Source organism: Mixophyes fleayi, chromosome 1 (genome assembly GCF_038048845.1).
Source record: "Mixophyes fleayi isolate aMixFle1 chromosome 1, aMixFle1.hap1, whole genome shotgun sequence".
NCBI lineage: Eukaryota > Metazoa > Chordata > Amphibia > Anura > Limnodynastidae > Mixophyes > Mixophyes fleayi.
The window spans coordinates 408,085,719-408,107,679 of NC_134402.1; the positions used below are offsets into that span (position 1 = coordinate 408,085,719).

The following is a 21,961-nucleotide window of genomic DNA, read 5'->3' on the forward strand; positions in this document are numbered from 1 at the left end:
CACCCTCAGCAGGCTCTCGGAAGCCAACTTTAGAAAGTTGGCAAGTATGCTTTAGGATTTTAGAACTAGTGAGTTCCATTCTCATACCTGTCTATATGCTTACTAGTGTTACAAAATGCTAGTAAAAACAAGTTTTTTGAGGGTATTGGGTAAGTGGACTTGCAAGGCTCGGTCACTCATCCTAGGCCATTTAGTATGCTTGATCCATCATGTGCAACTTTATAATGCTGAGTCATCATATACGTTATAATGCTTAGTCACTCATAAGCAATATGGGCATTGGCAGTGTATATTTTGCATAAAGTAACTCACAGCATTAATAAAATACCTTACTTTTATCTTAACTTATAAAAAAAAAAAAAAAACCTTGTAAAATAAATACGATCCACTCTTAAAATGATTGCAGTGACCTGTTTCACAACCTTAGCAAGCAGTTTTGTAGCGAGTGTTAGTAAGAGGGGCACACAAGAACTTTTTATCTTAGAAGAGTTAAATCTGTTTCAAACTCAGCACCAGAAAGAGCTGCCAAAAAACCTTTGTTCCTTTTGAGCATTCTGTTGAAATCGAAATTCCCTTTTGCAGCGTTTTCTATGCCAAAGGTCTATCCTTTGTCTAATACTTGAAATCAAACCATTTAAACTCAAAACAATCCTAACCCAAGTTCACTGTCATGTATTCTCCATTGGTACCCGTGACAAAAGCGAAATGTGAAAGCCCAAAAAAAAGTTAAACAGATGGTGTCTGCACTGCATTACTGCAGCGCCACCTGGTGGAAGATTTGATGCTAGCAACTGAGACAGTGTTGTGTGTATTTTACGAATATCTACAAGATGACATTTTATTGCTATAAAATTATCTGATATACCATAAAATTTACTTTTGGGGCGTGTAAAATACCTAACGTGGCTAACATTTTCCTATTCCATATGTCCCATAGGAAACATTGTATATACGACCATTAAAAGCCCTTGATCAATCATTATTTTGTAGTAGTAGTAGTAGTAGTAGTAAGGGGTTTTGAGTATATACAAAAAGTATATTTGCTTTCAAATGTTTGATGTTCTATCCATCAAAATTAGATTGTAAGTGCTATTGTTATACGCTCTTCTGCTTCAAATGTCTGTGTGTTAAGTAAACTTGTTACTTAACAAAATATATATATATATATATATATATATATATATATATATATATATATATTATATTATATTTACACCCCCTCTTATAAAGGATAACCGTATTAGAAGTCATTTGAGAGTGGTTTTGTGACCTTTAAGTGGCCACAGACAGCGATTTTTACACAGGTCTCCTAAATCCAAAGGTGACTTCTAGTGTCTGTGGTAGTTTTAAAACATTCCTTTTCATACCTGCTTTTCCTAATGAACAGTTAGCACATCAGAAATCACCATTTATACATATATCATGTATAGCAGTTTATACATATATTAACAGTGTGATGCAATGGTTGAAATGAGATTATTTGTGTTTTTCTGTGATTGTTCCACAGATTATATGCAACACTTAACTTTCCTGCACCTTTCTTTTTTGGTGGGGCGAGTGTGTTGAACCCTTCATATATGCCCAATTCACCACCACTACGCCAGCTTGACTTCATCAGCAATTTGAACTGAGCACTGCGATAAGGTATTTGTGCTGCTCGGTTCAAACTAATGGCGTCTGGTTTGCCACACAGTGGTGGGAGCTGGAGGCTTACACCGAGGGTTTAATGCAACTTAGCCGCATTGAACTAGAAGCTACAGGGCCTAGTTCAGGTATATCTTGCGCATTCTTTAATTTCTGCTGTTTCATTTGCTTTTAAATCACTGATTGCCATAATATTCATCGTTTTCATTCCAGTTTATATCTGTTTAAGCTTGGAATTGCCCCACAAATCCAGGACTTGCTGGGAAAAGTGGACTTTACAGGTAAGAAATTCAGTTGTGTATTTGTGTCATGATTAGGTGATACAATTCTGGAAGTTTAATCCCTTTGGTATGCAGTAACGGGTAAAGGCTGTGATAGAAGAGAATGGGAGGGATGTTTTGAAGTAAATACAAATACCGTTTTGTTATGGGATGTCTATAAGGCATTTCTCTCAGGTACAATAATTACCTGAGTGGCAGAATGAAAAACATTCTCCAGACAGTTGGAGGCTCAGATGAATCAGAGGTACCAGGACATGGAAAAGACACATCTATCTTCCCATTCTAAATGGATCGTATACAGTGGCTCCGGGCTCAAAGGAACAGGACGGGTGTTTTACTTGATAAGTCTAAACAAAAACTGCTTCTTTGCAGACACGCTATGTACGACCAGGGAGATCCGAGTGTAATATAGTGGCCTATTTAGCCAAAACTTAAGTAGCCAATAGATTTATCTCAGCTTTGTTAGACAGTTGTGGTAATACTAAGACATAATATAAACAGTGATATAGCTCCAAGGTACCCTAGTCTCCCCAGCAACTCTAAGTTTGTTACCATTAATAAACTACCTAAATTATCTTCAGAAGCTTTGGATCTTTTAGAAGCTTCAATTAGTCCAGAGGAAATTGTTATTGTAATATCCCCTTTTCCGAATAAAGTCTCCAGACATTGACGGGCTCTCCTTAGAGATCTATAAACAATTCTGGTTTTTTGTTTTATCCCAAAACTTAGATACTTTTGATAGTTTGACTAAGGAAGAGTCCCCCCCCCCTTCCCCCCACACACACCACTAAACCCAATCTATGTCCAAAGCCATAATTATAGTTATCCCCAAACCGGGAAAGGATCGACCTATATCCTTATTAAAATTCTTAAATTTAGTAATCTCACAAATTGTCCACCCAGACCAGACAGGTATTATACAAGGGAAGTGAACTATTTATGGGGTAACTCTTGTTGGTTGAATTATGTAAGATAGAGATTGGTCCTTCATGGATTAAACACGGGGTTCAATCAATTTGTCAGCTTTATTCTGACAATTATTTGAAATTATTTGATCAATTAAAATCAGAATTTGGACACCCAAACTATTTACAGCTAAGACCTCCCATCCACACTGCATTTCAAAACACTGCTCCCTAGGGATTTGCTTATTTGGACTCTAGATCTTCTCTTAGATGAACTGTCCTCTCTTTATATTATTTGTTTACTGACTTTGATCAAGGTTTCCAGAAAGTGGATGGATGTACAAGAACCTACAAATGGTAATTGGATAGCCCTAGTTAATGACACTATTGACCATGAACATTCTATCCATATGGCCACAGCTTCAATGCCTATTACAAAATATGGTGTAGATGGCTCAAGTCACAATTCTCTTTAACGTCTCTGGTTAAAAGTTTGACTGAAGATCCCCCTTAGGTACCCGGTCTGACTATTCCTTCATGTATAATTCCCATCCATGCTACATCAACAGTGTTTATTTTCTCATATCATACACTCCTATTTAAGATGTTTTAATATGAAGTATAATATTTGTATATACAGTGTATTGTATGTTTTATTATCTATTATATAGGATATTTACTTGTGCTATGTATTATATAATTGTATTATCATTGCTTTTTGCATTTAATATAATACTATACTTTGGGATTTTAGAGGGTTAGTTTATATGTTTATTATTATTTTGTTAATGCTGATCTTGAAAATAAATGTAAAAAAATTTTGTTAAAAAAAATAAACAAACCCCCAAAAAAATCTTCATGTTTGTTTTACCAAGTACTGTATCCTAAAATGTTTTTTGTTTTTTTTTAAAATTGGATTGATATTTTTGAACAACCTGTGTCCCTTTTTTTAGTCTGATGTTGCAATCTGAGTTTTAGATTTGTTATCCATATAATTTTTCTAAATAAACTTTTTACATGTACTTTATGCAAGCTGCTTTATTGTATCAGAGCACCAGCACGTTTTTTGAGTAGTTGAATGTGTGTAGTAATGGGAATTAAGCAATTTTTACTTTTTTCAGTTGTCAATATATCAATATTTCACTTTTTTGCATTATGCTGAAGCATGCATATCTTATTTGTGTATTGATGTAGGTTAACAAAAGCACAGTTGTCTCAGTTTTGACCTAGTTGAAGAAATTACTATAAAAAGTGACTTTACACTTTGTTATGTTTAGTTCTCTGTAGTTTATAAGACTGCGGCATGTTGTACTCATCTGTTTTTGTTATCTAGAGGAAGAGATCAGTAACATGAGGAAAGAGCTGGAAAAGTATGGTATCCAGATGCCATCATTCAATAAAATCGGAGGTATTCTGGCAAACGAACTCTCTGTGGATGAAGCAGCCTGTGAGTTTCTTTGATGCTCTTTCAATGCTTGATTCATACGTTTGTGTGTTCTAAATAAATAAATTGAGCTGTTTTTAGTTGTTCCTATTGTAGAAACTATGAATTTTAAAGCAGCACTGCTGACGTTAGTGCCTCTAACCAAGTGGCATTGTATGGGCATTTCCAGGGCTACCATACCAGGGCTAGAGGTGGCGGTATGGAATATAGTAGCTTTCCAATTAGAGCTGCAGGAGAAGTGATTGGTGTGGCATACATAGGTTAATTGGCTGCTTCCAAATTGACCCTAGTGTCTCCCTCTCTCTCCCCCCCACCCCTCTTCTCCCCCCCACCCCTCTTCTCCCCCCCCACCCCTCTTCTCCCCCCCCCACCCCTCTTCTCCCCCCCACCCCTCTTCTCCCCCCCCCCCTCTTCTCCACCCCCCCCCCCTCTTCTCCACCCCCCCCCCTCTTCTCCACCCCCCTCTACTCCTCCCCCCTCTTTCCCCCCCCACCCCCTCTTTCCTGGGGCAGGTACTGATGTGAGTGAGTTCTCTGTACAGCGCTGCGGAATTAGTATTGCTATATATAAATAGCTGATGATGATACCACCGTATACTGGGCAACTTTACCCACTGGGCTGTTCTTTGTCCCAGTCCTGGGAACTAATTGACTGCCTAGCACTTGATCGTTGTAGTATTATACTTGTTACTCTCCATGTATACATAACTGTTGTCATAATGGAGGTAGTAAAATGAATGCCCCCTATAGAAAGTTAATGCAAACACAAAATTTCAATGTACGTGAACTCTCAAAATTAACACTGATGCTGATGATATTTATGTAGCGCTCATGACTTATGAATAGAATGTCGGAAATCGTTATCACAGCGTTCCTATACTGTGATGTTTAATGTGTCCAGGCAGTCGTTCGATCATCCTTGTTGGTGGTTTTAAAGGTTATAAGCCCTAAAGGAAATACCTGTTTAAAACATAAAGTAATCCTGTTTTTAATTCCTATGTTTCTAGTGTAAATGGTAGGCGCCAAATCTGATATGAATTTTTTGTTGCAGAACTTGCAGCTTAAATAAAACTTAAAGCTTGTTTATAATACTGCTTGTAATCTGTGCTATTGTTTGTCTGTTTACCTGATCAGAGATATATTAATGGATGATGATATGTTCCTGTCTGTCTGCTGGTTTGGACCGGTGGGGACATTTGTCCTCACTTTCTGTGCATGTTGATGAACAGTTACCAGTCATTGACCTTTTTAAGATTATTTTATTGCTTGAAAATTCAGTGAGAATTTGCAGTTTTTCAACAAATTGTAACACTCTTCAGATATAATTTATTCCTACAGTTTTGTATATTATAGTTGACCTATTTTCATGCCTAGGGATAAATGACGTTCAGACCACGTATACTTTTGTCAGCAGAGTGTTGCTGTTTTTCAGTGCATGCGGCAGTCATTGCAATTAATGAGGCGCTGGAGAAGGGAGAAGCCAGCCAGACCATAGTGACTCTGCGTAACCCCAATGCAATGCTGTTAAACGTACAGGAGGGGCTGGACCAGCAGTATCAGGACGAGCTCTCACAAGCCAAGAAAATAAAAGAGGACAATGCAAAGTTAAAGGTAAACAATCAGCAATGTGTATTGTTTTGTAATTGTATTGTTGTAACCAGACACATTCTTAAGAATGATACTTTTGGGACTCACTATTTGCTGACTACAAAGGGCAAGAAATTGGAACTGTACTTTGTAAAACTATGTCCCGTGTTTGGTGGCAGGCCAAGTGATTACTGTGACAAGTTTTCTCTGCTGTTTAATCACACGGAAAACCGACCAGATGCTCCGGCTGTGGGAACGCCAGTCTGTAAAGTGCTGGTTCTTCCACCTAATAGACAGAAGGCAGAAATAGCCTCACAGTTACATATGACTCTGCCATGTGACAGGTTCCATGTAAACGGATAGGCTGCATTCTCAGCCATGTGACAGGTTCCGTGTAAGCTGATAGGCTGCATTCTCAGCCATGTGACAGGTTCCATGTAAGCTGATAGGCTGCATTCTCAGCCATATGACAGGTTCCATGTAAACGGATAGGCTGCATTCTCATGAACATGGGTTCAGCCCACAAAATGGCTGCCTCCATTGTATGTAGGCAACAGATACACTTTAATTGTTTAACAATTTTTATTTATTTTTTTCGTTCTGGTAGCTTTATTGCAAAACAGAAACATTACACTGGGTCTCAGAGCATTTCAGCCATGGCTGCACCATTTTGCTGCTGGGAGGTGTTGGTGCCGGGGTGGTAATGCCAGTGCTGTGCTGTCAGATATCATTATTATCTTGTGTACATATTGGCAATATTAGTGTGTTAAACTAGCTACATCGCTGTTTGTGTTCATATTTGGTTGTTAATGAAACCACTGCTTTACAGAACAACAGCATTTCTGAAGAGGAAAGGGACGTGTATGAAGAGCTCCTCACCCAAGCTGAAATACAAGGTCACATCAATAAGGTTAACAGTAAGTACCTGACGTCACTGTGACGATTCCATATATTGTGTGATTGGGGATGTGAGTGAATAGAGAATAAAGAGACTGAAGCTAAATGTTTTGTTGCACGAGTCTATTATTGCTGCGCTATTGCTTTTCTATAACACAGCAACAGTAGGACAGCTTCTCGCATCTTGCTGAATTGCTTAATATTCTTGCTTGTAGCTGAAAACTTTATCTTGTACATTTTGAGCCCTCTAAAAGACACATACAGTGTTGGTGCATTTTGCTCTAAAATTGTAAATCGCATGTATACCGCAAAATAATAATAAAGATACAAGACATTAAATAAAGTTGTTGGGGGGGAAAACAGAACTTGTGAATAACCTTTTTGCACTTTTGTAAGAATGTCTTTCCTTGCAGCTAATGTAGCCTTAGTCCAAGTTAATGAGGCTATTGACAGGAATGATGAGGCGATATTATTACGGGCTCTGACGATACCTGTTCTGAGTCTTTTTGAAGTTCAGCCACAAAATTCTCCCTGGTACCTGACTCAATTGTGTATCGCTAAAGACCAGAAAACGCAGGTAATGGTGACACGGCAGATCATCATGCTCATGACTCCATCACATTTCCTAACAGATTACACATTTCTTTCTGCTCTGATTTGAACCTGATGCTGGATATGGTCCTATCTGTTACGAGGTCAAGGTCCGCAAGGTAGAATTGGATTGGTTTACTAATGGCGGCTGCAGGTAGAGCTAAGCGGAAGCGGTTTCTTTTATATCACACTTACAAAATCTATAGATGTGTGCTCTAACCCCTTGTATAGTTGATCCATTTTTGCACTACTATTTTTCATATATAGGCCATTATAATTCATGCATGATTACGGCAAACGGGAATATTTATGTAAAGTAAAGTTTTAATGTAATCTATCTAGCTTTAAACCTATAGATTGACCAGCATTAGCTGTGTATTGTGTAGCAAGCAGAGAACCTGTACTGCCCAGTACTGGATAATTGTTTATTTGTAGTCCCATAGTTCACCATTCACTGCAATAATAGCTGCTAAATCTGTAGCATCAATTGTCTTGTCGGCTCATCTCCAAACCAGGACACCTTTGTAAATTGTATTTTGCCAAGTCTTGAAAGGACATTAAACCTAAAATACAAGCTGCCTTTATAAAAGCAAGCTGCTTGTTACAGTCACATGTCAATGCCCCCATTTATTGACTCAATGTAAGATGTTTGACAGCTTTTGTAATAACATTGATATATTGATTATTTCATGGGACTCAAATTACCTTGCACTTTCCTGGCAATGATTGATAGGTCTTGGGAAAGGTGTGATTGATAGGTCTTGGGAAAGGTGTGAAAGTAATCGAGCAAGTTATCTGCCATTATCAGACTGATTATCAAAATAAGTTATAGCAGGGTGATAGGAACCAATTGTATGTACCGGTTAATAAACTGAGTAACAGAGTATTGGCTGTGCATAAGGGGAAAAACCTTACACCGTGACAATCAGTGGCGCACGCAGGAGGGGTTTCTGAGTCTCTAGAAAACCCCCCCCCCCCTGCGCTAGCTAAGTGGCCACTATAGCTGCACTGTCCTATACAGCAGCCGCGGTGCTGTCAAAGAAGCGTCCGCGGCGGTGCTGTATTGTATACAGCGTACTGTATTTTATTTTTGTATTTTTTTGGGGGGGTCGGCGGGGGGAAACCCCCCCCGACAATCCTCCGTGCGCCGCTGACAATGTAATAGGGTTGTCTCATCAATATTCAGTTCTGTTGAGCACCCTGATATTTGTCAATGTTGTTAGTGACTATTATATAAAAGGCAGCTTGTATAGTGGTCATGTAATAGCCATGAATTCTCCTTCTGTTTCTGAATCCCATTTCCATTATTTCTATTTTTCTAGCTAAGATGATGTTACAGATCTCCAATGAGGAAAGTTGTGTGCATGTATGATATGCTTTAAAGACACGAGTGTTTTACGAGAAAGGAGATCAGAGTTTTATAAACCAATAAAAGGTGTAATTCTGTTTTGACAGATATTAAATAACAACATGGCAAGATCCAGTTGCAATTCCTTATGTCAATCTTTTCAATGCTGCATAACCTTCCAACAATGGGGTCCATTGTTAACCCAAATTGGTATCCTTAGGTCTTAATACAGAGATACTAAACCGTAGTTTGTAGTTGTTAGGTGAAAATTGCTCACAATGAGAAGAATTAATTTGAGATCCTGCGGTTGCTTCTGTATGTTGTATTTATACTATATGACTTCACAGAACATTGGTATATTTTTATATCCACTTGTTCAGTTCTGTGGAGTCTTTATACTTGTTCGTGGAGGTAGTTAGTTGCTGGGCCCATCAGCCATGCTCTCTACAGCTGCCATGTTTTGGGCTGAACCAATATTCCTGAATATGTAGTTAAATCACTAGGTCCGCACTTAGGAACACTGGGCCTCGGTGATGTCACTAGTTCCACACAAATGCCTCCTCTAGAGTCAGCTGCATTCCCAAGATTATTGGTTCAACCCACAAAATTGCAGCTTCCACTGTCTGTAGGCAGCAGGTGAGCTTTTATTGGACAGTGATGTGTAATATATTTCAGTCACAAGCTGAGATCTTCTTCTTCTATACAGAAATATAACATTAACCCAAAGGTTTCTCTCCTCCTGATCCCTAGAAAGCAGGTGTCCCAAGTTCTCTTGACAAAAGCGAGATTCAGAGAGACGTTAGTGTTGCCAATAAGGAAGCTGAGGCTCACACGCTTAGTGAGTAAACTCTTAACTGTCTGTCCTACACCTGAGTCCTAATCGTCGTTAATTAGTGCATGCAGAAAAGTTTTGTTTTAATTAATAAAACACCAATTCTATCAATAAATGTTGTTTCTGTTACTGTTCTTCTCAGTGTTTCAATTGCTCCAATCACCACTGTGTGCAGTTTTGGGAGTATTCTTTATGTATCAGGTAGTTAACGTTTCTTTGTTTCATTATGTATAGCGGTTTTAGCCGCTAGTAACAGTAGCTGCTGAAACTGCTTTACAGATCGCTCGGCTCAGCCATTCGCAATATAACTGCTCCTTTCAGACCTGTAAAACTAGCGCTCTCCATTAAATCACCGGATGATTATGTCCACACAGAAGTTAAGAGGTCCCTAAAGCTTAAGTACTGGTTTCTACTACATGAAACGGAGTCCACAAATATGTATGTAATGCCTCCTAATCCGTGGCACATAGCAAAAACAATTCCCCTATTAATAACTCCTTTATCTTAAATATCACTAGTTCCTACAACTTGTGTATGTACGAGAGTCATATAAAGGAGGAAACATGAATTTTAAGCTCATTGGTCCTTTTTACAACTCTAGATTTTGTCGGTACAATATCTTATTTGATGTTGCAGAAAATAGATTTTAGATTTACAAATTGTATTGATTGAAGAGGGAGAGCAATTATATTCTCTATAAAAGTAGAGCAATGTGTCTTGTGTACTCATTGGCTGAAAGGAGTCTTCTATTGCTGCTGCATGTGAAACTATGTTCTGTCCACGGTTCACAGTAATGTACTAGTATTCTTTATAGGATGTGGGGTAATCTGCTCTTGTCTTTATCAGACACTTCTCTTGCAGAAATAATCAGTGTTTTAAGTAAGAATCGAAAATCAAAATGTTTGCTTAAAATACAGCTAAATTAAATCTATTTTAATAGTTTACAGTTAACAACTTTTAGATGTTAATTGAATTGTGAATTTTGTGTACATCACGGTCAACTGGGAATTCCATTTTCACTCCACTATGTGTGTTCATGTGCAGTGTGCATCATCTCTGTGCAGTTATTAAAGTTTTAATGTGTGGTTTGAAGAAAAAAAAAAATGAAATAACTGTAATACTTATTATGTTTTGTTTCTTTTAAAGAGGGTTCCAAATTAGTAGTTTGTTTCCACTAACCCGCATAGTGCTAACCGCTTGTAGGCCTAAACTCTGAGGCTGAAAGTGACATCTTCCATGTTGTCCCACTTCTGTGTGCCATGTCTGCATGAGTGTATCTGTTCAATAGTCACATTGAGAATTCTAGTTTGCTTCTGGTAGTGAACAATGATCTGAAGTGCACTATATCCTTTCACATAGATATACCGCCATCAGTTGCTGTCTGGTGCAGGTTTGACTGTGAGTGAGCGTGTATGAGAAATACAACTGTATGTCATTAAATATTTCCATTTGTTTTTTGCTATGAAAATACAACAAGGTAGAATGATTATTAAATCACAGATCTCTCGATACCCAACAAGAACTTTGACTGTTCAGGAACATAGGGGTTGGATTACACAACTGCCTCTTACATCACGGGGTCCGTCAAACAGTTTGATATCTTTTTCCAGTCTATTAATTTATATTCCTAGAAAGTTTGCTTACGTAGCGCACTAAGGGGCTGATGCTGAATTGGACATATATGCATCCAAAAAGTAGATTAAAAGAAAATGCTAATAAAAAGAGTATTTATTCTCTTCTGATCAGTCTGCCACATGTCAAGATGTGTCCAGCTCTGCACCAGTAACATATGCACCAGGTTTTCGTGAGACGTAGATCAGATATTTACACCCAATTAAACCCATTTGTGTATTGTGAATGTTTTGCACTGCCCCATTTGTTAGCACTCGTTTACGATTAATTTTTATTTAAATTTAAAAAAAAACATTTCTAATATACGTGCGGGGTACAGAAAAGTATATTTTATAATAAGCAAGGGGTTGTAGGTCAAAATCATCATGAGCCCCTAAACCATTAGTACAAGGATCTTCATGACGGTATGTTTAAATCTTAGGAAATAATGACTATACAAGCTACTATGGAGTCTGGCTGTGCGGATATAATCTCTTATTTATAGAAAGTTTTCAGGGGTGTAAATAAGCAGTCACAAATTCTTCGTTTTCTATATTAACATATCACGTCCTAAAACAACATGCTTTAATCAAACCGCAGCTCAGCCATACTAACCCAAGCAGCATATCGAACCTTCTGAACAGCACAGCCTTTTAATTTTATGAACATAAATATGTATATAAATGTAATTAACACTTCAAAATTCCCCTCCTATCTAAAATAACTATATATGGGCCGGAGGGTCAGGGTAGGTAACTTTTGAGGTTAACTGTTCAGGAAAACAACTGTATCTTATCTTGGCACAAATTGTGTCTAATTTTGGCCCCATGCCGCTGTTGGCTCTCTGTACTCATGGACATAGACCCCTACATGAAGACGTTTCCCTAACCCAACTTTACCTACTCCCCCATGAGTGCTCGTGGCGAGGGTGCCACGAGTACAATCCAGATGGCGGGTTTATCAATGTTAGCAATACTTTTTTTTATAAAAATATTCTTCAACATATTTATTGATACTAGATTTTCCTTTTTTTTTCTCTTGAAAGATCAAATGTTTACTTTAAATAAGAAAAAAATTTGGTGCTGAATTGGTAGTTTGACCCTTTCCTAAAATAAGATCTATCATGGCTATAACACATGTTGGTTATTATACACGTGGTCATATAGGACATCTTTGTAGCCCATCTTCATCTCCCATAGTTAGATTTGAGCAATAAATGTTGTGAGTCTGGAGGTATTATCTCTGGGTAAGTATACATCTCTCTTTTACCTTTTATAATAATGTTGTAACCACACTTTGTTTCCTTTGCTGTACTGTAATCTAGTGCTAGGAGCCGTGGACAAAATTAACAATGCAATACGCAGTGGGGATTCCTCCCAAACCCTGGTGGCTCTGCAGCTTCCCGATGCCTATCTGCCAGCTGTCCATCCGTTTGCAGAGTCTTTATACCAGACTGAGCTCCTCAGCCTCCAGAAGCAGAATCCTGCGGTAAGAGGTCTTCCACAAGGTTGTTTTATTTGAGATAATTTGGCTCATCCTAATCTGTCAGTAGTTGTGGTGTGGGACATGTCTTCTGCCAAATACAAAAAGCTAAAACAACAAATGTGCATTTAGGGAATCCCTTAAATATTTTTATCAAGTTAATTTTTTATTTTTTTTCCTTTTAAATAAACATTGTCTAACCAATGTGGGCTATTTGCTAACTTAGGTATATTTTGCATATTTTTTTATTCAGTCATTAACATTTATTTATATAGTATAATAACCCACGGCAGACAATTAGACACCAGCTTTCATTAATCTATTTAGGACTATTCTAATCTAAAGTAAATATTGATTGGTTGTTATTGCGCACTGCGCTGTGCAAATTTGCATGCAGGCTGTAAACATTGTAATTACTGCATGTTAGAGATCTGGCATTCCCAGTCAGTGTAAATGATATTCCAGTCAGCAGTGGGCTGTGTAGTCATTGCTTCTTGTGTTAAGGAATGTACCAATTTAATTATTATAGTAGGTTGATTTTTGTCAAAACACATCTGAAAAAGTAGGCAAGCACAGGACTTTCACAGGGAGGAATCCTCCTTGGCCTTTCACAGCATTGTAATTATTATTTTCATAGATTTTTAAGGTGCCACAGTGCTCCACAGCGCTGTACAGTAGGGAACACAAGGACATACAAGGTAGGCAAAATAAATAACAACATGAAAACAAAGGGTATGGAGGACCCTGCTCATTAGAGAGCTTACATTCTAAAGGGAAGAGGGCACAGCTGAAACAAGAGGAGAGAATGTGGCTGAGTGGAGATTGGGACAGTTATGAGGGTGCATTAGTGTGAATAGTGTTATCGGTGATAAGGTCACCTCTGGGGAGAAAAAAAGATCGTCTAAAGGCTGTGGGAAAGTCTGCTACATTACAGCTTTACTTAATTTCGTGGCTTGAACAAATTGGCTATTTTGCAAGTGTAATACTGAGCATGACGACAATAAATGAATGCAAAATATAACGTTAAACTGGAATGGATTGGTGCTCTATAAAATACTGTGTATTGTGTGTATTTATATCATATGTATAATGTACTGTGCCAACAGAACCACTTGACACAAGAAGAGCTGTTTATTGCTGTGGAGATGTTATCTGCTGTTGCATTGGTGAATCAAGCTCTGGAGACAAATGACATAAGCTCTGCCTGTACACAGCTTGCCAGTCCCACCATAGGCTTTAACAATCTTGAAGAAGACCACATGCAGCGGTAGGTATTCTTTAGAGACTTCTACCTCTCAGCTGATGAATGATGCCTGGCATGTGACTCTGGGCAAATCACCTTACGCTCTAGTATAAAACATTATTATTTGTCAGGTTTTGTCCACTAAACATGTACTCCTAATACAATACTTTACAGATGTAAACAATTGTAACCAGGGGCAGGCTGGGGTGGGGGGCATCTGCCCCTGGGCCGGTCTCATAGTGGGCTTCCTTGGGCTGGGTGTAGGTATATTGTGGAGACTCTTTATCCTGTGCCAGGGGAGTCCTGATAAAATCAGTCTGGCGGAATGTAGGGCCCATTATGCAGACATGAGACTGACTAGCGGTGTGTTGTGATTGGCCATGCCCCGCTGCCTCATAGCACATCATCATTTTGGGAATATAATGAAATGAAAAAGTTCTATCTATGGAACGCGTACATTTCATAATATAACCAGAATGAGTGGTAAAGATGATTATGGAAAAGAGCTATACTGTTCTTGTGAAAGCCTAATTCCTTTAGAGTTCCTCCCATCACACACAACGGGGAAAACCCAGGGAAAGGACCCCAGTGATAAAGGTATTGGCAGGGGGTGGTTAAAAAGTTTTTTTCCTAAAGTTGCAAAAGTCCTTTAAATACTGTTGACAAGTACATACTAGGTAGGTCTTCTAAAATTTAAGGTACCTTTACCATCCAACTTGTACATGAAATCTGTAAAGAGGAGGTGTTCAAACTCCATCCTCAAGGGCTACCAACAGGTCCTGTTTTAAGGATTTATGTCTGTAGACAAGTGGGATAATTACTGACCCAGCCTAATAGATTAACTCACCTGTGCATGTTGAAAGAAATCCTAAAAACATGAACTGTTGGTAGCTCTTGAGGACCCAGTTTGAACACCTCTACTTTAAAGCCTTACGCGTCTTTAGTGACTTGATTTGAGCATGTTTATGTTTGAGAGTGGTGTAGTGTGAGGCAGCAGAGCAGAGAAGTGATGTAAAATGAGTGGAAAGATAAGGAAAGTAGTTGGTGTAAATAGTTGTTGATCTGTCATATAGTAAAAATGTTGAGGCACATGCTCTATTTTTTATTTTTTTTTTGCTCTTAAATATGAGGAAATATCTGCAACTTTGCTGCAAAGGTTCCCGGGCAGATTAAATGTTTCAGGAATGCAGGAGTCTGACTTCAGAATTAATTAAGAGCAGCAATTCCCATCAGGAACCTTGACACCATACAGTTAGTGAGGGCAGAACATGTGGGATTTCTATACCGCATATCACATCATTGTGGCATTGTGCCAGCATTTTCAGATGTGTACAATTAATCCTGGCATGTCTGTCACACAAATGTATGTGTCTGTAGAACACTCGGTTCGAGCAGCTGCAGTGAAGAACCATGTTAACACAGTAGTATATTGTAGCCACTTGGATGACCCTTTATCTTTATGGATATTACATTGCAATATCATATTTTCCTAGTGTTAGGGTGAGTTTTCCATGAACGTACTTTGGCCAACAGCAGCTAAAATAGTCATCCTGTAACCTTACATTGCTGGTAATACTTTGGATTCTGAGTAAAATTTAAAATGAGAATTTTGACTTTGGGTTGAGAAAAATGCTGCATAAGTGAATCTTTTTATTTCTTCTTTCTAGTTATATTGGCACATTGGTATCTAGTAAGAAGGAAGCTGCAGCTCAAGGTCAAAGCTACTTAAGTTGGACTGAGATTCAGAACTACATTGATGTAGTCAACAGTGAAGTCCAAGAAGAAAATGAACGTAAGTGACAACTATTCTACGAAATGTGTAAAACGGAGGTGTTCCCATGTCTAAGTAATACCCTGCAGAAAAGCCTGAGTTTAGTAAATAGAAATGAGTAACTAGAATATTCTTGTTAAATTTACCCACAGTTTCAGGAACTTATGAGAACTATCTCAGATAAAGCCTTAGTCAGAGGGGAAGCATTGTTTTCCTATGTCCAGCACACTTTCTGTCCGTAAGGGAAAGATCAATTCATTGCAAGGTGCCACTGAACATGTATATTTCCGACAGTTGCGGTAAGAAATCTCTGCTCGTTTTTCTGAGTACCTCTATTGGACGCAAGGGGAAATGAGCAGAGATTTAATTCAGAAGATCGAGGTGATGTGTCTCCATGGGCTATTATGGAGACATATTGCGTTGAATTGAATCTCCCACTTAGTCCTTTGAACCAAAGGGAAACATTTTCTAGTATTAAATGTCTGAGATGAGGCTATCCGGTTATGGTGAAGACGATAAAGCAATGGTCGTTAACACATATGTGAATGTTACACATTTGTTTGCCATGGGGCAAATCCCATAGCACCTAGCATTTTAGAGGTAATTTTATCTAGTGTATCCATTCCCATGGCAGTGCACACGGACCAGTGCGATATGTATATTTCTCTTTTTCTTGAATTACACCATTCTAATATACTGCAGTCAGAAGTCCTTGATCCATGTAGAAGCTAAATGGACACATCCTTACAATGCCATCATTCCTCTGATGGGATAAATCACTCCTTCCTGTTTAACTGAAACCCATTATGTATCTCATGAGCCATTGCTATGTTAATAAAATAGTTATTTGTAGTAATAAGAATTGGATTCTAAACACTAACAATTTGATGAGTATTTGTTCCACACATTAGTTAGACAAGACAACTTTTTACTATGCCAAATAATTGTTTTATAACAATCCTTGGTTTCGACAATATTACCCTTATGATATTGTTCATAATAATGCTCTGTTGTATTTTGTGTATTACGTTTTCAGATGTATTTTGTTTAGACTTCTATTTTGTGTTTTAGGAATTATTGCTATTGGCATAATTAATGAAGCCCTGGACCATGGCGTTCCTGAGAACACTTTGCAAGCCCTCTTGTCACCAAGTGCCAAACTTCAATCAGTTTTGCCGGAGAACTGCTGGCATTACCATGATGCCCTCCAAGAGGCCAAGGTTCAGAAATGCAAGGTATGGTTACTTTATATTCACATACGGGAGCTTGCTCTGTTGCTGCACCAATCATGGCCTTTTTGATGGAACCATGTTTTATGCTGAGTGATTGCACAAAATAGTACGAAAGGAAAATGTATAAAGAACTACTACATATTTACCCTTATTATTAGGGCAGTCATGATAATATGCTTTATTATAAGGTTTTATTGGTTCCCTTTAAATATGTTACACAGTCTCCTCTGTAGACTACTATTCCTTTTGTCTCTTTTGTGAAATAATCTACTTATATCCTCCCAGACCCTTTCTGTTGGTCTTATTCATCTTGTGAGATAAAGCTGTGGCAGTACAACAGCTGATGACCTGATGGAAGGGCTGGGAACGTTATTATTGGGGTTGGTATGACATCACAGGCCGGGTATGATGTAATCTGGGGTCAGGGTGTGGAGGAGCATTAGGCTAAAAGCAGGAATACAGTAGGTAAAAAAGTATTTGTTTAGTTTGCTTATAACTTGCACTGAGAGTATTAAAACTATCTGGACTTGGATTAGATATCACTAATGACATTTTTATACAATGTGATGTGACTATTCAATTGTCTGTATGGTTTGACCCACTTTTTCAAAGTTTTGCATACCCAGGGGCAAACGCAGGATTTGTAGAGGGGGGGGGGTTTCCACACCACGCCACCAGAGGGCGTGATCAGCATGCATGGGGTGTGGCTATAATTTTTAGACAGTGTTTGGCTGCTCTCCTTCCTATCCCCATAATATACATGGGCAATTCTGTGTGTACTACTATTAGGTGCATGCAGCTCTCCCTTTTCAAGCAGAGCTATGTGAAGCGGCAGCAGGGTCCAGCCACCTCAATTATACAGTGCCTCAGGCTTGGAGGGGAGTTTCCAGGCACTAGAAAACCCCCCCCCTCCCTCTGTGCATACTATCTTGTATTTTCATGTATATGAATTATAATGAGTCTTTTTTTTTTTTTTTATTTTACTGCCAATTCCTAAGTTACATTATCAGCGCCGGTGCTAGGGTCCTTGGCGCCCTAGGCACAGTGTGAAAATCGCCGCCCCGCCCCCCTTTAAAAATCGCCGCCCCCCCCCCCTTTAAAAATCGCCGCTGCGCTTCCCTCCCCTATCTCTATACTAATATATTTCATTATTAGATGGTGGAGTCCACAAAAACAAGTTAGTTTTATAATTGAGAAATTTGTGACATTAATCAATTAAATTTTTTTAAGTTTTAAGAAAAATTTGTAACATTAGGTAGAGATTAAGATATGTGTTGCAGCTATTAACAAGCATGTGCATTACCAGCAGCATTTGCAGTTTTCTGTAGGGGAAACTCTTCTCTATGGGGTAAGTCATTTAGTAAAGAAAACCCCATTTGCACCTTTGCGTTTTTTAACAAGCGTTCGATCTGCTGCATAGTTTACTTGGCCGATGAAAGACCATTATCTAGCGCCCCTTAGGGGCATATTAGTTGGTGGGGAAGAAAATGTTAACGTTTTTTCAGTTAAATTGCAGTACAAGATCTATTATGTCTTTTATACTGGATTTATATCGGGTTAACTCGGCAACACTTACTTTGGGGAAAAATGGTTTAAAAAATGCTGCGTTCCAGACAGAGAACAGAAGAAATTTTATGTACTCTTTCAAAAAGTTAGGCAGTTAGATCAGTGTTTCCCAAACCTTGTCCTCAAGGGCCCCCAGCAGCTCATGTTTTGAGGTATTCTTTAATCATACACGTGGCTAAATTTTGGCCGAGTGAGTACTTTTCCCTCCCGTTTTCTCAGACAGAAATGCACAACACACAAGCTGTTGGGGGTCCTGGAGGACTGAAGCTGGGAAACACGACCATAGATCACCTCTTCGTGGGTACTGATTGACAAGACCACGTAATGAAGCTAAAAGAGAGCAAAGTGCAATTTGTTCTGTATAGGTTACTCCGTACACCAGTGGCATCTGTTATGTGCAAGCTCGCAATTACCATACAATGCAGTCCAGATCTCCCACTTGGCTGGGCAAACATCTGTTTTGAGAATTGAAACATTCCAGAGTTCAGTGATTTTCGTTTCATGCATCAGTGTTAGGAGCTATTACTGCCGTTTCAGGATTTCCATCCAGGGATCAACAAGCGGAGGCAGCTGCTATTGTTCAGCGTGTCTGTCTCGGCCTTATATTAAAATACACTGCAATCTTTTGCTTAGTTTGGCATGTGTTCGCTTCATTTCCCATAGCATCTCCTCCTCATGCAGCGGAACATAATACCATGTTTCAAGAGGCCAGTGTCTCCTGGAAATTATCCCCCGCTGTCTACTAATACAGTAGTTTAAAATATATGTGTTTCTTCAATAGCTAGATTGATATTTGAAGTGATTGCATAGTTGACAACAAAATGTCACAAAAATGACTGCATAATTATTCATTTAAATCTGCAGCATAAAGTAAACATTGTTCCCGATTGCAAATTTCTATTAAAGCCCCCCCCCCCCCAATGTTCACTTCAACTTTTTGTTACAACAGCTAGAAGACACCGTGCGATACATAATATATTAAACAAAGCAGAAGTGAATAACATTGAAAACACATTCAGGCGCTAAGTGATATTGAACAAATAGTTTTACAACGCTCTACAGGTGGCCTCAATATACCTAATTAGTTGAAGCACAATATGGAAAGACCAGTGCAATAAAATCCAAAATGTCAATCATTTATTTTGGTAATTCCTAAACTAAATTCCTAAACTAAAATGATCTCGCACAACCAAAGGAACGGTAAAAATATAAAAAGTGCGGTTATTGCTTCAAACACTTTAACTAAGCATACTAGGGAGCATGATGATGTAGTCTCAATCATCAATATAGGAATCTCTCCTGGATGGACACCTCGAATACGGTGATCAAGTCACTTATGGATAAGCTTACCACCGATCAGGGTAAGGATGGTAAATTTTAGTCCGGGGAACAAGACTCCACTGAACAGCTTATTAGGAACATTTTAAAGAAAAAAAAAAAAACGCAGGTGTCCCAGTGAACAACCCCAAGGGAGCCCCACCATGGGGCCGGCCCGGGGGGGAGGGAGGAACCATCAGAGAAATACTAGTGAAATATACAACTAAAAAGTAACTCTCCCAAGTTAGCTGAAATCCAGCAGATGAATTACTCTGGTCCCAAGTCTCTTGCTGTTCCACTAAAGCTGGGTACATACCTATGCATTTATCATACAGATCCCACAATTCACGACTGTTTGGTCAGATATTACACATCACATCTGTTCATTTGGTTTTCTAAACTTCTTAAAAATCACAATCAAGGATGGAATGATGTTGCGCAAATGTGGCAGTTTGTACGCACTCATCAGTCTGTCCAACGCTTCTGCAGATAGTTCCTCCACCATATTGCAGCGGTTGGGATACGGAATTGCGACCGTTATTTGCGACAGTTATTTAGGTAAGTCTGTTATTTGTACAAGTCGGAATTATACCCATCAGCATTTTAGTGTCTAAATAACTGTTGTAGGAATTGTGGTAATCGGAATTAAGACTGCCACTGATTGCAGCAGCGTAGGTAGATATCTGTACAGTGTGAACTGACTCACGATCTTTTCAGCAGATGGTTATGAGAGATGAAGAGCACAGATCTGAAGGTAAATCGTGTGTACACATGAATTGGCATTCTCTTCGAGACTTTCAGTCATTGTTGAAATCAAACAAATTACATCTGTAGTATGATTGCATAGGTGTGTGCCCAGCTTTAGATCTGTCCAGTCGGATAATAATAATAATTCAGATATGAAGATATAAGGGTTAACAAAAGTTTTAGAAAGCGGCACTAGTGAAAATAAAGGAATGACATAAATAAGTAGATAGGACAAATGGTGAGAATGAGAATATTTTTAAAAAGACTTAAACAATTTCATATTTGGTCAGTCTGGTATGGGACATGTCTTTGTTTTTTATCGTGAGTGGTGATTCTGGAACAAGACATACTGTGTAATCCAGAACAATTGCACGAACAGCCCGAAGACAAAGCAGGAAACCAAAAGTGACTGAATGAAGTAATGTACTGCAATGTGCGATAGGACAGTGTTTGTGTCCCTGCAGCTGTGTAAGTACCCCATAAAGCATGGTATTACAGTCTACTTTATACCTTTTTAGTATTTTACTGTAAGTCCCTTATCAGGTGCATAAGAGAGTCCCTGTTTGCTGAATGCAAGATCTGCATCTGCTTTTGTGACCCAGAGGAGAGAGGTTCTGGGGGGTTCATAGTAGTCAGTGCCTGAAGGGGTTTTACAATTGGCGCAAATCCCAGAATCTACTAGTGGCAATAGCTGGCCATTCCCAAAAAGATTGTGACCTGGAACCTGGAAAATCGTTTCTGTTCTTTCATCAGAGAGAGCATTAACCTGCTGAAAGGTTATGTCCTAAATAGTTAGCTTAAAGTAAAGAGCTGTTTCTCCCTAGAGGCCTTGTGTCCCTTCTCAGCAAGACAGGAGATGAGATCCATAGCTTGTGGGGCTAGCAACACATGTACATACTGGACAAGGACAAAAACTGCTGGGAAAAAAGTCCTCTAGTTTTATTGTAGCCTTGCCGAAGTCTGGTCCAGGTATACATGAATGCAAATAGGAATTGGCTGTCCGGGTGAACAAGTATGAAAAGAAATGGATCACGGGTCAACCACCATGAAACAAGTAGACTTAGGGGGTATACAAGATAGAAGAGTGGCTAGAACCCAAAAGGCAGATGAAATCCTTGCCCACTTCCCTTTGGCTACTACCGTATGTCTTAAACTGTCCACTTCCTTCTTCTAGCAATTGAAGATCGTCTTTAATCCTCCCCTAAATGTATGCAGACCCTCTCTGTCATTGAGAGCCTTAACCAGATTGCTTAGGTTGGTATAAGTCAAGGCATGTGCGTGGTTTGTGGACCCCCCTTGTTTTCTCTCTGGGAAACTGTCTTTGTGGGGCTTTAAGTTGTCTATCTGATGCACCTTTTTGTAATTCACTAAAATCTGCATTCCTTTAATGAGAGCGTTCTGACACCTTAGTGTGTCTGTGATCTATGTAATGGGAGCAGTGGATCCTCATGCCGGGATATGTGG

The 21,961-nt window shown here is 38.9% G+C and overlaps 1 protein-coding gene across 2 annotated transcripts in view; it reads left to right on the forward strand.

The window, feature by feature from the left end:
- Positions 1–21,961, forward strand: part of IQGAP2 (IQ motif containing GTPase activating protein 2) — a 207,295-nt gene that overhangs the window by 126,361 nt on the left and 58,973 nt on the right. The window contains exons 6-15 of one of the 2 annotated variants that reach the window (XM_075182047.1): positions 1,858–1,925; positions 4,164–4,277; positions 5,706–5,884; positions 6,690–6,777; positions 7,171–7,334; positions 9,447–9,534; positions 12,464–12,627; positions 13,728–13,888; positions 15,532–15,656; positions 16,707–16,870. In XM_075182047.1, the coding sequence (XP_075038148.1) occupies positions 1,858–1,925; positions 4,164–4,277; positions 5,706–5,884; positions 6,690–6,777; positions 7,171–7,334; positions 9,447–9,534; positions 12,464–12,627; positions 13,728–13,888; positions 15,532–15,656; positions 16,707–16,870 (1,315 nt within the window). The remainder of the gene's footprint in view (positions 1–1,857; positions 1,926–4,163; positions 4,278–5,705; positions 5,885–6,689; positions 6,778–7,170; positions 7,335–9,446; positions 9,535–12,463; positions 12,628–13,727; positions 13,889–15,531; positions 15,657–16,706; positions 16,871–21,961) is intronic. The other variant, XM_075182056.1, reaches the window with a different exon arrangement.